The sequence below is a fragment of the Saimiri boliviensis genome, chromosome 9, assembly GCF_048565385.1.
Source record: "Saimiri boliviensis isolate mSaiBol1 chromosome 9, mSaiBol1.pri, whole genome shotgun sequence".
Classification (NCBI taxonomy): Eukaryota; Metazoa; Chordata; class Mammalia; order Primates; family Cebidae; genus Saimiri; species Saimiri boliviensis.
In genome coordinates this window covers 102242911-102259591 of record NC_133457.1, presented here as the reverse complement: position 1 = coordinate 102259591, position 16681 = coordinate 102242911, and the positions used below count along the sequence as shown (strand labels likewise).

The window sequence follows — 16681 nt, the reverse complement described above, 5'->3', positions numbered from 1 at the left end:
TGGGTCCCTACAATTCGAATCTGATTTTGTGTCCATGTCACTGTGTCTGTGTGTCCAGACATGTCTTCTGTAGTTGTGTCTGTGTGTATCTCCGCAGCCCCATCTCTGTGTGTCTGCATCCGCTCCCTGTGTATGTGCATCTGAGTGTGTGTGTGCGCACGCGTGTGTGTGTGTGCACGTGTGTGTATGTTGTGGGTGGGGGTGTCCTTGATCCCAGATCTGACCTGAGAGTCCACGCCTATGTGTCCAGGTGCTCCTGTGCACCCGGTTCCGTTGTGTGTTTCTGTGAGGGTGGTGCCTGTGTCTGTATCTGAGTGTGTGTGTCCAGGTGTCTGTTCTCCAAGGTCTGACTCTGTGGGTCCAGGTGTGTGTGTCCTGGGCTAGTGTGTGTGTCCCCGTTCGCTCCCCCAGGGGGCGCCCTCGCCCAGCCGCCGTCCCTCCCTCGGGCTCCGGTCCCCGGGGTGCGCCCCAGCGCCGGCGGCGTGGGCCCGGGACTGGGTAATGGGTGGCCTCCCAGGTCGCCGCCTTCCCGCGCGGCCCCGCCCTCGGCCCGCCCCACGGCGGGCTATAAATTGGCGCCGCGCTCCGCCTCGGCAGTGTCCGCAGCCCGTGGTCGCACTTGGAGGGTCCCGCCGCCAGTGGAAGGAGCCACCGCCCCCGCCCAACCATGGCTGAGGGTGAGTTTTAGAGTCAGCGCCGCCGCCGCTCAGGGGCCCCGGGGCTACCTCTCAGGTCTCAGGTGCCCCACGGGGAATTGGGGGTCAGGACCCGGTGGGATCTGAATCCCTAAGTCCTGATTTGGAGAGCAACAGGCAGACTGGACCGGGTGGGGAGGCGCGTCGGGGCTGCTTGAAGCCTCAGTTTCCCCATCCGCAGTGCATAATCATAAACCCTTGCCTCCCTAGATCAGGTGGTGCAATGGACCGGGAAGGAGTGTTGCAAACTGTAAAGTGCGGTCCTGGCAAATCACTGGCATGTGTTCTCCAACAGTCAGTGGGGGCTGGCTCCTGATGTGTGCCTGGAGCTGTACAGGGGGTACGGGCCTGGCCTCAGAACACCTAGGTTAGGGAGGTCCCTGCCAGCCGGAAGGGGTGTGCATGCCACCCCAGTGGTGTGCAAGACAAGCCTGGCTGAGTCCTTGGCTCCAGAGGCCGGAGAGGAGCGTTCAGCATCCTATGGGGGAGCCTTTGGAAACCAGGCTTGCTCTTCCCGCTCTCAAGTTCTGCAACCCTACACCCTGGCCACTTGTTGAGTCTCACCTATAAAATAAGGACAATAGTGTCAGCCTTTGGTGCATCCGTGAGGGCCGAGGGGCGTGGAACAGAGGCTTAATTAATTTCATACCAGTAAGCCCCCTCCCTCACACACACACACACACACACACACACACACACACAAGCAGCACTGTCTTAGCTCCCAGCAGGAGGGATTTCTACCATGAAGGATGTCACTGCTGGACCCAGAATCCCAGCTGGCTCTTCGGTCAAGTTCATCCAGGGATGGCTTCTGCACCCACTGCCTCCCCCGAGAAGGGGTGTGGGACGGGGACATGGGGCCGGTGGAGCAGGCGTGGGTGGCAGGAACTGTGGACCCGCCTGACCCTGCTGTGTGGTCTCAGCCACCCAGCTCCCAACACACTGTGATGTGTCACCTCGGTGGCCGCTTGTCCTCAATGCATCTTCTCACCCCCAAGCTCAAAAGCAGGACTCAGCGGTGCTGGGAAATCCTGGAGAAGCCAGTTATGACAAGCCCCCAGCCTCACGTCACAGTGGCCACTTCCGACAGAGGTCTCACTGGCCTAGAAGACCTAGACCCTTTCTCCGTGCAGAAATCCTATAAATCCTACGATTCTAGACCCCAGTGTTTCTGCACCTTTGGAGCTAGACATGATTTCTGGAAGCCCTTCTTCAGAGAACAGACTGAGAAAATGTCTCCCACAGCCCAGGGACTGGCCATATCGCCAGGGTCTTCCACAGGGACAACAATGACCTCTTTCCTACTCAAGCTCCCTGGGATTGAAGTTTCCAAAAACAGCATTTCCTTGGCCCAGCAGGCCAGCAGGAAGTTCTTCCTTCTGGCCACAGAGGTCTCTCCTGTTGCGATTCCAGGGGGACCGACATCCCTGATACTTCAGTGGCACGGAGCTCTCTGCCCCCAGGTTTGAGAACAACACAGGACATGGTGGGGGAGGGTCATAAGAGGGGCTGGGGAACAAACTCTGGGCTGTAGTGAGGTGGTTCCCAGGGCAGAATCCTACAGAATCCCACAGCTCTGGATTCCAGTCCCAAAGCAGCCACTTGTCCTGGGACCTGGGGCCACCTGGTGTCTTTTCCTACAAAATGGGAATTATGATGGCATCTATGTGAGGGAGTCATTCTGGGATTTAAGTTGAAATAATTCACACACAAGTCACCTTGCATCTCATTTTTAGAACAGTCGATGTCGGGCAGGAGACCTGGGCTGCCCCACGGCAAGGACCAACTTGCCGGGTGACTTCGAACAAATCCCTGCCCCTGGGCCTCAGTTGGACCACATGCTCTCCAGTGGCCCCACAACTAGGAGAGTCTGTCTTGTCCACTCCTTCCACCTTAAGATCTTCCCAGTCTTGACCTTGAGTGTGGCAAGGTTTCTGAGATTTGTTTTTCCCCCAGACTCCCACCCATCTGTCACCCTGACCTTGCCCTTGTCCTCAGCTCCATCTGAAACTGTAAATGGAACTTTCACATATCAAGCTTCTGTCTTGGGCTGGGCCTTGGGGAAGGGGTTCCCCAGTAGCCCCTTGAGACTTCAGAGGAAGAAGCACAGAGACGGGGAGACACTTACCCAGGCTCACACAGCAGCACAGCAGAACTAAAACCTACCTCTGGAAGTCTCCAAAGCTCCTCTCATGTTAAAAATGTTTCATTGTGGAGAACTGTTTAATCAATTCCTACGTCCTCATCACCCAGTCCTGACCACTGTGGCTTCTCCTGTCCCTGCCCACGTCATCTATTATTTGCAAGCAAATCTCAGACACCACTTCATGTCATCTGTAAATGTTTCACTGTATGTCTTTAAAGGATAAGGACTCTCAAATTAACAAAAATTCTTTGATATCACCATTATGCCATCAGTATTTAAATTTCCGGTTGTCTTATACATGTAATAAATCTTTTAAAATACTTTTTTGAAACCAAGATCCAAATAAGATCAATACATCACAATGGGTTTAAGTTTCTCTCTATAGGTTCTCTCTTTAATAGTTTTTTTTTCTTTTTTTCATTTTTCTTGCAACCTTTTGTTAAAGAAACTGGATCCTTTGTCAATAGTTTCCCAGTGTATGAAGCTTTTCAATTGCATCCTGGTTCTGTGTTTAACTTGTTCCTCAGCCCTGTGTATTTCCTGTAAATTGAAAGTCGGATCTAAAGGCAAAGCCCATGTAATTGACCTATACCAAATACTGACCCTGTTTAAACCAGAAGAACCCTCTCATAACAATAGAATAGCTCATGTTTATTGAATATTTATTACACAACAGACACTGTATGGGTTTACATACATTAATTCATTTCATCTCACACCAGCCCTGGGAGGTAGATACTGCCGTTCCCCATGGCTGCTGGAGATCACACAGCTAGGAAGTGCCACAGGGGGTCACAATCTTGTGATTAAAAGATTTAGGGAAAGCTAGGCACTGTGGCTCGTGTCTGCACTTTAGTAGGTCAAGGCAGGAGCATCGCTTGGCCCAAGAGTTCAAGACCAGCCTGGGCAACATGGCAAAACCAAAAATGAAAAAATTAGCTGGGCATGCCCCTATAGTCTCAGCTCATGGATAAATGAAAAAATTAGTCATGCTCGTCTGTCCTCTCAGCTACTCAAGAGGCTGAGGTGGGAGGATCCCCTGGGCCCAGGAATTCAAGGCCACAGTGAGTGATCATACCACTGCACTCCAGCCTGGGCAACAAAGCAAGACCTTGTCTCAATTAAATTAAAAAGAACATAAAAGGGTTAGGGAGATTGGGCCCTCTCCAGCCCCTGTGTGACAAGGGCTGTGGAGAGAGGTCAGCAGGGAGAACAGCCGTGCTTCGTGGGGAGTAAGAGGGCATAAGGCCCCCGTCCAGGGAGGGCAGATTGTCGCTGGGGCTCATAGCTGTGCTCCCAAGGCTCATGCCTCTCCTTCTGTTTCTGTAGAGCTGATCTTGGAGAGGTGTGATCTGGAGCTGGAATCCAATGGCCGAGACCACCACACGGCCGACCTGTGCCGGGAGAAGCTGGTGGTGCGACGGGGCCAGCCCTTCCGGCTGACCCTGCACTTTGAGGGCCGCAACTACGAGGCCAGTGTAGACAGTCTCACCTTCAGCGTCGTGACCGGTGAGTACCCGCAACCCCACTCCACCACCACCATCACCACTTCCTCTCTCTCCACCCCGACATGCCCCAGACCCCTGACAGATAACAGGACAAATGACTTTACCCCTCTTTGTTCCCTGGAAGATTGCCACCTGTCACTAGCCCCATTTTAGAGATGAGGGAACTGAGGCCTAGAAAGGGAGGAGATGTCATGGTGGACCACCAGCTTTGTGAGCAAGCCTGTGCCGCTGGCCACCTGAGCTGCTGAGAGCCTGCAGGTCAGCCTTCGACCTGGAAAGTTGATCAAGATCCCATTCACAAGCCAGGCATCGTGGTGCATGCCTGTAATCCTGGCTATCTGGGAGGCTGAGGTGAGAGGATCATTTGAGCCCAGGACTTTGAATCCAGCCTGGACAACACAGCAAGACACCACCTTAAAAGAAAAAGGAAAAAGATCCTGTCTGCCCTTTCCCATATCAAAACAACTTTCTAATCTCTCTGCTGCCTGAAATCCATGCAACCCAGCCAGGCACTGGGATCAGGCTCAAATCAGGCCTGGGTGGCAGAGAAAGAGCCCAGCTGGCTTCGGCCTTCTATGTGGGCAGTTCTGTGTCCCAGCAGTTCACTCTCCAAGCATTAGGAGGCTGCCTCAATCTCCAGGGCTGGACAGAGAGACCTGGATTCCAGTGCAGGCTGGGCTGCCCACCTGCAGTGTGACCTTAGGCAGATTACTTAACCTCTCTGAGCCTGAGTTTCATCATCTGAAAGGCCTCACATGGGAAGGTTGTTAAGTGTCTGCTATAGGGGAGGGCCTGTGGTTGTTTGCAGCTGTTGCTTATCTTTGTACTGGGGCCCCAGGGATAGGTAGAGGGACGCCGAGACCCCAGCCATCTCACCCAACAGATGTGTGCTGCCCGTTTTCTTTGTTGGCCTTTCCTGGGAAAATGGCCTCAAATGCCAAATCAGTTGGGCTGGGATCTGGTGGGAGCCACTCCCTTGAGGTCAGTGAGGGGCCATCTGGCTGGGACTCGGGGTGGGAAAGGCCAGTGCTTTCTGAAGTCTCTGAGGGCAGAGATGGCAGCAAGCATTCCTTGGCTGAGGCCTGCGTGGACCTAGAAGGCCGTTGATAAGGCTTATCATGGGGACTGCAGGCTAGCCTCGGATTTCCCCTCCGAGCCTCTCCTCCCTGCCCCTGTCCTCCTGGTAGAGGCACACCCACTTCCCAGGGGCTCCCCCACAAGCACACTGGCCCCTGTAGGGCCCTTGCTAACAGAGCCGAGGAACCCCCAGCAAGTCTCTGGTCTTCCAGCCTCAGTTTCCCCTTCTACGAAGTGGAAAGTTAGAGTACATGGCAGTTAAGGGCTGGGTCTGGTGACCTGAGAAGAGTCAGGCTTGGGATAGTGAAAATCACGACATCCGTGGAGCTGAACACATGCTTGCCTCGAATCTTTGCAGCTAGAAGTATAAAGGATTGCATTTTGCAGATGGGAAAGCTGAGGCTACGGAAGGTCAGTGACTGGCTCAGGAGGGGCCGTCACACAGCGAGTTAGGGACACAGAAGGCTTCAGACCCCAACCACAGAGTGAGGCGCTCCATCCCTTTGTCCCTGCAGCGGGCACATTTATCACCAGTGCCTGCCAGGGCCCCGTGTGCTCCTCTGTGAGATGGCACGGTAGACGAGCCGCTGGCTTGGGCAGTCTGTGATTTCTCCTTTCTTTTTTATTTATTTTTCTTTCTTTTTTTAAACTCTTATTTTAGGTTCACGGGTACATGTGCAGGTGTGTTATATAGGTGAACCTGTGTCACGGGGGTTTGCCGTACAGATGATTTCATCACCTAGATACTAAAGTGTTATTTTTTCTGCTCCTCTTCCCGCCCCCCTCCACCCTCAAAGAGGCCCCGGTGTGTATTGTTACCTTCCCCCGTGCGAGTCCACGTGTTCTCGTCCCTTCGCTCCCACTTGTAAGGAGAACGTGTGGGATTTGGTTTTCTGCTCCTGCGTTCGTTTGCTAAGGATACCACCTGCTTTTCCCTTCTTTCCCTCTCCAGGCGCCTTTCTCCTGTCCATCTCTAACTGTCTGGGCGGCATAGTGTTAGCTCATTAGGGCCCTGAGTTGGGGTTGGGTGAAGGGTAGCTGACCCTCCCACCCCAGCAGCTAATCTCCATCCTCCAGTCCCCACCGACTTATCTCAGCCCATAACCAACCTGCCCTGGTCACTTCCGCAGCCCCTGTAGGCAGCCACGGAGGAGCCCAGGGCTCAGTGCACACAGCTTCCCTGTCCAAGCAACCATGAAATTCCCAGGGCCTGGGGAAGCCTGAGGGACAATACCAGGAAACCAGCTCCCCCCACCAGCTCCAGGCCTGACCTGGTTCAGCGCCCGGCTCAAGGCCTGGCCAGGTGACTCTGCTGCTGTGCGGGAACATTCTAGCTTGTGATGGGAAACTGAGGCCCAGAGACGCAGGAGAGCTGGCGAAGGTCACTCAGCGAATGGACTGTGTGGCCTGATCCCACACATTCCCAGATGTTGTGTTTTCACCCAGACAGTTAGAGACCTGACAGACTCTGTTATGGGGTCCGGACCACACTAGACAAATGCCATCCTTGTTAGAGCAATAAAGCTCTGCTTCCCTCCAAGGCGGGGTCGGGGTTTGAGGGGTGTGGAGGTGGCAGTGAAGTGAGGTCAGACTGGAGGAGTGAAAGGAACCCTTATGTGGCTGATCGAAGGCTTTACTCTGGAAGGTTCTGCTCACACACCCCATCCCAACCCAGCCACCATGGTCTGGGATAGTGGCCAGGGCGCCTAGGGTCCCTGTGGTCATTTGGGCCCCGAGTGGTCCTCATGGAAGCCCTGGTCCCGCAGAGAGGATGGTGTGGAACCACAGCCAAGGAATTTGTGAAGCCAGCTTATGTGAGTGGCGGGCGGACTGGGGGGACAGCCTGTCCTTCTCCTGCCCCCCAGGGACCTGGGAAAAAAAGGGGTTAGTATGTGTGCATGGTTGCCCCAAGATAGAGAAAAAGGGAAGTGCGTTTCCTGACTTGTCCCCGAGGGTGACATGTTGACAGCGACAGTGGCGATGGGACCTGGCCCAGGCCTGTAGCCACGGAGACCAGATCATCGAGCCTCCGAGCCAGGATGGTTCTGAGATTGAAAAGAGCGCCCTTAAGAATTATGCTGGGACCCCTGGCATAAACTGAGGCTGTCCTGAGCAAATGGTGCTCCATGGTCACCCCAGCGCCACCCCCTCAGCCTCAGTTTCCATATCTGTGAAGTTCTTCAACTGAACTAGACGATCTCTACACTCCACTCCAGTCCTCACAATCTGCTATTTGGCCTGAGAATTCAGATGTTTAGTGGCCCCTTTTAGTGACACAAACGATAGCTCACATGTCCTGCATAATTACTGTGAGCTGGTCACTGTTGGGAATGCTTTCTATGAACTCTCACAGAACCCTCTACACAGAGCTGGGAGGTGAGCATGAAAACTGAGCAGGACTACCTATGATTTCCCTAGCACTTACTACACACCAGGCGCCTGTGGGATGCTTTGCATACCTGTCCTCTTTAAGCTTCACAACAACCTTATAGGGAGGCACTGCTGCTGGCCCATTTTACAGATGAGTAAACTGTGGCATAGAGAAGCTAGTAACTTGTCTGTCACAGAGTCCGTTTCAAACCTGAGACTGGACCCTCCCAGGCATGTGGCCTAAGCCCGTTTTCTTCTTGGGTGAGAAAACAGATCAGAGAGGCCTGGTGATGTGGCCCAGGTCACACAGTGCTCAGAGGCAGAGTCGGGGAGCCAGACCCAGGGTGGGTCTGGGACCCCAAACCTGCACGGCTCCTCCCCGGACGCCAGCTCTGGAAGTTAGGGAACATTCAAAGGCTTCCAGTCGGCTGCTGGCACTTGGGCAGGGCCCCAGAGGCCTGGATCATTCCTGTTAGTTCATGGTTACGTTTGAGCTGGGTGTGAGTGGGGCTGGCCGGCAGGGAGGAGGGGGCTGGGGGCTGGGAGGGGGCCCCTGGCTGAGCAGGCCCCAATAATGCCAGCAGCGGGTGGGCAGAGCTGCAGGGAGGGAGATGGAAGAATAAAAATAAACTCTCCCGGGCACCCGCCCAGCCAGGCACAGAACGTCCTCGGTCTCCCCTCCACCGCCCATGGCCAGAAAGCGGCCAGCCCCTCCTCGCCGTGCCCTGCCCGTGACTCAGACTTGCCTGCGGGGGCGGGGCCCTCCCCCCACCTGGAAAAGCAGCTGCGTTTCAGAGAGTGCACATCACTGTACCTTTGAGAACTCGGCCAGAGTGTCCTCTTTGGGAAGGAGAGGCACCGTAGAAGACCACCAAGAGCAGCAGACCCCTTCAGATGCGACCTTGGCCACAAACTCCTAGGGTATCCTTGGGAGACCCCTTCTCTCTCAGCCCCAGTGTTCTCACCTGGGCAAGGGGTCTCAAAGGAAGCCGGTGCTTCATAAAGTGTCAAAGGCGATAGGAAGGTGAGGGGTGGTTCTGACCGGCGTCTCGGAGCTGCCTATGGAGATGCGGGGGACAGCAGTTGGGGGGCTTGGGACGCCAGCCGGCATCCTTCACGGCCCGACAGCAAGGGGTTCTCAGCGGGCTGAGGTCCCTTCCTGCTCAGCATCTGGGCTTCCTTCTCTGAAAGGAAAAGCAGGATGTGGCCAGGCACAGTGGCTCGAGGCTGTAATCCCAACACTATGGGAGGCTGAGGCGGGCGGATCACCTGAGGTCGGGAGTTGAAGACCAGCCTGACCAATATGGAGAAACCCCGTCTCTACTAAAAATACAAAAATTAGCTGTGCATGGTGGCATGTACCTATAGTCCCAGCTGCTTGGGAAGGGGAGGCAGGAGAATCACTTGAACCCGGGAGGCGGAGGTTGCAGTGAGCCGAGATCACAGCACTGCACTCCAGCCTGGGCCACAAGAGCAAAACTCCGTCACAAAAAAAGAAAAAAGAAAGAAAAGAAAGGGTAGAGGGTTTAGGCAGGAAAGGCAGGCCCCAGGGCATCTTGCTGAATCCTTGTCTATGCTACACAAATGGGCCAGGCGACCCCAGCGAGAGGGATGGGCCTGTCAAAGTCGTGTCATCGAAGAGCAGTGGAGCTGGGGCGTGGCTCCGGGCTGCGTGGTCCTCTCTCAGAAGGAAGCGCTCTAGTTGAGGATGTGCTGTGTGCCTGTGGCTTTTTATGCATCCCCACAGAACCACTTCGAAAAGCTGGGGTTCAAAGCCCCCCTTTACAGATGAGGAAACCGAGGCTCAGGGAGATAAAACTTCTTGCTGAAGTTATTTCAGTGGTTAGTGGCAGAACTAGGCCTGGAGCCCCAGCCGGGGGACCCCAGGTGGGTGCCCTGCCCTGCCCTGCCAGCCCTGCCCACCCCTAGCACATGGCTACTGCTTCTCCTTCCACAGGCCCAGCACCCAGCGAGCAGGCCGGGACCAAGGCCCGGTTTCCACTGCAAGACGCTGTGGAGGAGGGGGGCTGGACGGCCACCGTGGTGGACCAGCAGGACTGCGCCCTCTCGCTGCAGCTCACCGCCCCCGCCGACGCCCCCATCGGCCTGTATCGCCTCAGCCTGGAGGCCGCCACCGGCTACCAGGGCTCCAGCTTCGTGCTGGGCCACTTCACCCTGCTCTTCAACGCGTGGTGCCCAGGTGAGCCAGGCTTCCCCTGCTCACAGCGTTGGGGTGGGCAGGGCGGGATCCACCCATGAAGGCCGTTGGAGCTGGAAGAACAGGGGTAAGAGACACACATAAAGGGGACTGCGTGAGGCCCGCTGTGCCCCAGCCTAACAAAACCCTCAAGACAAAAAGGCAGGGCATGGTGATCTATGCCTGGAATCTCGGCGCTTTGGGAGGCTGAGGAGGGAGGATCACTTGAGGAAGGCAGGAGTTTAAGACCAGCCTGGGCAACAGAGCAAGACCCTGTCTCTACAAAAAAAATTTAAAAGTAGCTGGGTGTGGTAGTGCACGCCAGTGGTCCCTGCTCATTGGGAGATTGAGGTGGGGGATCACTTGTGTCCAGGAGACCGAGGCAGCAGTGACCATGATGACACCACTGCGCTCCAGCCTGGGCGACCCTGTCTCTAAAAAAATAGAAAGGAAAGGAAGCAGAATGATACGCCCAATTCCACGTATTTACCGAGATACTTCATGCCCCGTTTGAGGCCTGCATGTTCCCAGGCCACTGTCAACTAGGGCTTGGCAGTGTCTTAGTTTCAAAAGCCTCCCATCAGGAATAGAGTGCCCAGCTGAAGCCCAGGCCCGGGCACTATGTCCTGCATCTGATCTGTTTCATGGGCCCTTGTTTTTTTTTTTTTTTGAGATGGAGTTTTGCTCTTGTATGCCAGGCTGGAGTGCAGTGGCATGATCTCGGCTCACTGCAACCTCTGCCTCCCAGATTCAAGCGATTCTCCTGCCTCAGCCTCCCCAGGAGCTGGGATGACAGGTGCCTGCTACCACGCCTGGCTAATTTTTGTATTTTTAGTAGAAATGGGGTTTCATCATGTTGGCCAGGCTGGTCCTGAACTCCTGACTTCAGGTGATTCACCCACCTCAGCCTCCCAAAGTGCTGGGATTACAGGTGTGAGCCACCACACCTGGCCAAGGTGAGGGCCCTGTTTTAAATCTCACCCAGACTGGTTTGGGGAAGGGAAACGGGGAGGTGAGGTTGGAGGGCGGGCTGGGGTGAGGGGTGAGTAGGAGCAGTTTGACCACCCAGCTGCCTCCTTACGCACTACCTTGTCGGGCCTCTCAACAATCCCAAGGGGGAGATGTCAGCGTCCCCACTTCACACACAGGAAGCGCCGGCTCGGAGAAGGTAAGTGGTCTTTGGAACCTCTTTCAATAAATAAGTGGACAATCTTGGACAAAACTAGAAAGTGAGAGGGGAGAGTTTGGAACAACGGAAACTGACTTGAGCCAGGGGGAGGAGCCAGGGGTTGTCAGTCACCTCCTTGCTGGGCCACTGCTTTTTTTTTTTTTTTTTCTTCTTCTCTATTTTGAGGTACTTTATATTTGAGCGGAAAGCTTTTAAATTTTTCTCCTTTCCGTATTTTGATTTTTATTTCCAATAGTGGTAAGCCATGAGAGCATTCTCTTTAGAAAAGCTTCAAGACCAGGTGCAGTGGCTCACGCCTGTAATCTCAGCACTTTGGGAGGCTGAGGCGGGGGAATCACTTGAGCCCAGGAGATTAAGACCAGCCTGGCCAACATGGCAAAATCCACCATCTCCATAAAAAATACAAAAATTAGCTGGACACGATGACACACCTGTAGTCCCAACTACTCAGGAGGCTAAGGTGGGAGGATCGCTTGAGCCCAGGAAGTCGAGGCTGCAGTTGGTTGGGATCATGCCACTGCACTCCAGCTTAGGCGACAGAGAAAGACTCTGTCTCAATAAAATGGAAGGGGAGGGGAGGGAAAGAGAGCGGAGGGGAGGGGAGGGCTTCAAGCCTATAGAGAAATGGCCCCCACCTTGACTCCTCCTCCTGGGGACACCATTGTTAGACATTTTGTGGGGGCTCACCTCCTTAGGTCAGTCTGTATGTGCCCGGAGAAATTGCTGTATTTTACAGGTATCTCTGTCTCTCTATCTCAAACATAAAAGGATCCCACTGGGTACATCAACCTACATCTTGGTTTTTTCCCCCTCGAGAGACGGTGTGAGGATCTCTCCACATTGGTCTGCACACATCTATCTGCTCATTCATTCTTTTTCTTTTCTTTTCTCTGGAGACGGAGGCTTGCTCTGTCCCCCAGGCTGGAGTGCACTGGAGAGATCTTGGCTCACTGCAACCTCCACCTCCCGGGTTCAAGTGATTCTCCTGCCTCAGCCTCCCGAGGAGCTGGGACTACACGCATGCGCCAACATGCCCCACTGATTTTTAGTAGAGGCAGAGTTTCACTGTGCTGGCCAGGCTGGTGAATTCCTGACCTCAGGTGATCCGCCCGCCTCAGCCTCCCGAAGTCCTGGGATTACAGGTGTGAGCCCCTGCGCCCGGCCACATCTGCTGATTCTTTCTAAGGACCTCAAGTGCCCTGTGTCTTGCCCATGTGGATGGGGTCCAGCCCCTACTGATGGCCACGAGGTTGTGCCCAGAGGTTCATCACGCGCAGGGATGGTGTGTCAATGAGCACCTTGCTTCCTACTCTGTGGCCAATGAAATAATTGCTTGGGACAGAGTAGCCTTCCTAGACCCCACCATAGGCTTGTTTCGAATTTCAGTCCATCTGCAGAGAGTCGCAACCAGTTGGCAGCTCTGCCAACGAGACAGGAACTTGCCGACGTCCCCACCCTTGTCCATGCCACAGGGTTTCAGAGTTCAGGGAATGGGGAGTGTGGTTCTGGGGGATGGCTCCCTTCCTCCTACTTGGCCTCACCCAGCGGGTTGGAGTGGCGGTCAGCCAAGTGGCACAGTGACTAAAGTGACCCACATCCCAGGGCGGGAGCCGTGGAGCTGGTGATGCAGAAGTAGGAAGTTGGACCGGGGTGAGCTCAGGGCCGCCACGGGAGGAAATCGGTCTGGTGGGTGGGAAAGGTCTGCCTGGAACATGGGACCCTCCTGTACCTCAGCTCCAAGACCAACGCATCGAGTGCCAGTTGTGTGCAAGGCTTCACGTCCCCAGGGCCCCCACCTTTACCAGATGGAGACCTGAGCTGGGGACATCACAGTCTTGGCATCCTGAGCTGGAGTGCGGACAAGTCGACAAATGCTGACACTCATTCTAATGTTGAAACACTGGATTCTCCTTTCTCTTTCACTCTTTATCCCACATCCCCCGGCTGCTGCAGAGCCATTATAGTTCATTGACTTCAAGGTTAATTTCTATAGAAGTTTCCGGAGCCAAAGAGCAGAATACACAAGAGATTTGGCCTCTTTCCCGTTTCTCTTCACTGTGATGAAAGTGCGCTGCTGGTCGCTGCAGATGGGCGTGACAAAGCCCAGGGGTCTGAGGGTCCGGCAGCTGCTTCCTTCCCGGGCCAGCTTCTCCGTTAGACCTGGCAGGCACAGCGCCTGGGGCACGAGAAAGTTTTAAGGGCCCGTGAACATGTTTTAATTGATTTTTGAATCACAAGAAAAAAATGAACATTTAAGTTGAACAATCGTTTCTAATATGTAATATTGAGATCGCTGTCTTTAATGAAGGCAGTCATAAAATTCAATTACTTTTTTTCTAATGGAGGAAGGAATGTATGAAGTCAAGAGGGCCTGGGGCTCACCAAAGTCATAATGGGGCTCCAGAGCGCTCCTTCTCGCCCTCAGTTTCTTCATCGGTGAAGAAGTCAGTAAGACCAGTCTGACCTTTGGGCTCCTACCATCTGGCCCCAACTTCCTCAGCCCCCTTTTATCCCCTCACTGGCCACAGACAACTAAATGCCCTGCATTTTCCAGCAGCCAAAGCTTTGTGCTTTCTGGTCCTCTGCTTAGAATGCCACCCTCCAGGTTCCAAGTCTCTAAACCTTAATCATTTTTCAAGACAACATTCAGATGCCACCTCCTCCAGGGAGCCCTCTGTGACTCCCTCAAGCCGGACAGGAGCCCACCTCTGCTGAGCTGCAGGAACCCTTTCTTGGCCTTCCCCTCTGCTACAGAGCTCTCTTTACCTTGAATCAGGCTCCTCCCTCATGCTACTCAGGGCTTTAGTTTCCAAAGCACCTTTCAGATCTGCATTTTGTCAGTGAGGTGTTAAGGTGGGCAGAGAAGGCGAAGTAGCCTGCCCAGGGTCACACAGCAAATGAGGATCAGGAGTTTCCTGACTCCTGGCCCAGTGCTCCTCCATCTCTAGTCTCAGTTTTGCCAGCTATAAAATATTCCTGAGCCTTAGTTTTCCCATCTTTAAAATGGGGCTTCCAAGGATTCCTTCTTCATCAGGCTCTTCTGGAGATTAAATGTACTAACGGAGGTCATCCATGTATCACAGGTCCCGGCACGTGCTGAGTGTCAGAGAAATGGCAGCCTTTGTTGTGGCTAACCGATAGCACAGTATCTCACTGATGTGGGATTATTCATTAGTGGTTACTTTTTCTAATTAGTGGTTACTTTTTCTAATTAAAAGAAGGAAGGATCCCTGAGACACTGGCTTGGCCCAGGGAGTTGGCATCCTTGACCGCCAGGTTTGCAGGGACCCTGGGCCTCACCAGACGCAGAGCTGAGGCCCCTCTCTTCCTGCCCGCAGCGGATGCTGTGTACCTGGACTCTGAAGACGAGCGGCAGGAGTACGTCCTCACCCAGCAGGGCTTCATCTACCAGGGCTCGGCCAAGTTCATCAAGAGTGTACCTTGGAACTTTGGGCAGGTAAGTCCACACCCTGTCTCTCCAAACCATCTCAGGTCCTGTGTGTCTGGGGGCAGCCAAAGCTGCACAGGTGGGAGTGAGTCACAGAGTCACCCACTTCATGCTGTCAGGGATGCAAAGGCCCTAACATGGCTGAAGGTTCAGAGAGGGCCAAGGCTGGCCTGAGGTCATGCAGCACAGGCAGCGGCCCTGGATTTAAGGTGGGGAAAGAACTAGGAGAACCTTTGGGAGCTGTGAAGTTGGTTGGTATCCTGGGAGGGGGAAGAGGGAACAGTAAAGCTCACATATTAAAATAACAGGCAGTACTTGAGGGCACTCACTATGTGCTAGGCGTGTGCTAAAAAGGGGCTTTAAACCCTCACCCAGATCAGTGGTTCTCAGGATCACCGGGAGGGTGTTAAAACACTGGGTGGGGGCTGAGAATTTGCTTTTCAAACAAGCTCCCAGGTGATGCTGATGTTGCTTGGCCAGTAACCACACTTTGCAAACTGCCAATCTGGCTGTATCTGTTGGCTACTGCTGCATAACAAATGTTGGAAATAGATGTTTGGTGCCGCAAAGAAAAATCAGCACTGAGACAAAGGATCTTTTCACAATGCAATTTTTGTTTCGTGGACTGTAGGACCGGTACTCTCATTAGCCATCTTCACGAGAGTACAATGAACAAAGGAAAACAGATACATTTATCCCTGATGCATTTAGGTTTGTCCTTACTGCTGTGTCTGATCTCCGTTGGCTGGAGCCAGATGGAGATTTAAACTAGATCACAATTTAAACTAGATCCCAATTGGCTAACGACTTAAAACTTTTCTAAACAGGTAAAAGCCATGGAGAGCTGGGACATGCCTGTGAGCACGTCCAGCACTGATATCTTGGTAAAAATTTCAAGCACATAGAGTGTACTACGTGCATGTAGGCATGGCATGTCTAGCAGCTACATAGGATAGGGCTTAACAAAGATTTATCAGTACACTTATGATTTATTCTTTAACAAGAAAGGAAACTTTAAAAAAGGAACTTTTCTACTTCCCACAACAAACAAGCCTGAAATTTAGGGGCCAAAGACAACAATCACTTATTATTTCTCACAAATCTATGGGTCAGCCACACATGCTGTCTGGGCTGGGCGTGGCTGGCCTCAGCTGATGGCTCGTCTCTGTTTCACATGGCTTCTCCCTCTCCAGCTGGCCAGCCTGGGCTGGTTCTCTAAACCAGTGATGATATATTTCATTTATCATCCAGCGACCTGTAAAAATTCTTGAGACTCTGCTGGAAAAACTCACGAAGCAAGAACCGTTGCACCCCTGGCCACTCAACCTCCCGGTGTGTCAGGAGGTACTGGCCTCCTGGGGTGGGGTTCCCCCTGAGGCTTCCCCCAGCAGCCTCTGTGTCAGGTTCAATGTTCAGGGCCAAAGGATCCTGCCCCGAAACCATCGGGAAGTCTTCGCCATATAATCTCAGGCTTTGACCAAAGTTTTCTCAGCTGAATATTGTGACGATAATTGCAAAACTCTCTGCCCAGCAACCCTGTAGCCTGCTGTGGGATGTAAATGAAATGGTATGACCGTGATGCATAAAATACATCAGAAAATGAATTGGCTATTACCTTTCGGGGCTTTTTATTCTCTCTTGAGAAAGAGAACAAAGCCAGATTCTTCCTCTATTTCCTAAGGTCCTGTCTTGTATCCAGGTTTGTGCCGGGCCATGGGACATGGCCCTTGCAAAGCTTCTGGAGGTGATCACACTCCAGGAAGACAAGACCTGGAGAAGGGAAGGAATAATAGCCTATGGGTGTCAGAGGCGGGGTCTTGAAGTAGGGAACATTTGAGCTGGGCTTTGAAGAACAAGTAGGAGTTTGCCAAGCAAGGAGGTGTGTGTACGATATACTAGGCCAAAGGAACTATGCAAGAGCTCAGAGGTGGGGAAGTTTATGTCGTGCCTGAGAGGTAGGTTGTAGCTCGGGGCATACCTTGCGTGTGAAGGAGCCCCAAGAGATGAGGTTGGAGAAGGCAGCAGTGTCCAGAGTGTGAACAGCCCTGAAC

The 16681-nt window shown here is 53.5% G+C and overlaps 1 protein-coding gene across 4 annotated transcripts in view; it reads left to right on the top strand.

Annotated features, from left to right (window-relative positions):
- Window positions 1–572: 572 nt before the first annotated feature.
- Window positions 573–16681, top strand: part of TGM2 (transglutaminase 2) — a 37666-nt gene continuing 21557 nt past the window's right edge. For all 4 annotated transcript variants that reach the window (XR_012519351.1, XR_012519352.1, XR_012519350.1 and 1 more), the window contains exons 1-4: window positions 573–677; window positions 4171–4350; window positions 9754–9996; window positions 14521–14639. Coding sequence is in view for 1 of the 4 variants with exons in the window: in XM_003936370.3 (XP_003936419.2) it covers window positions 668–677; window positions 4171–4350; window positions 9754–9996; window positions 14521–14639 (552 nt within the window). In the remaining 3 variants the exon portion in view is untranslated. The remainder of the gene's footprint in view (window positions 678–4170; window positions 4351–9753; window positions 9997–14520; window positions 14640–16681) is intronic.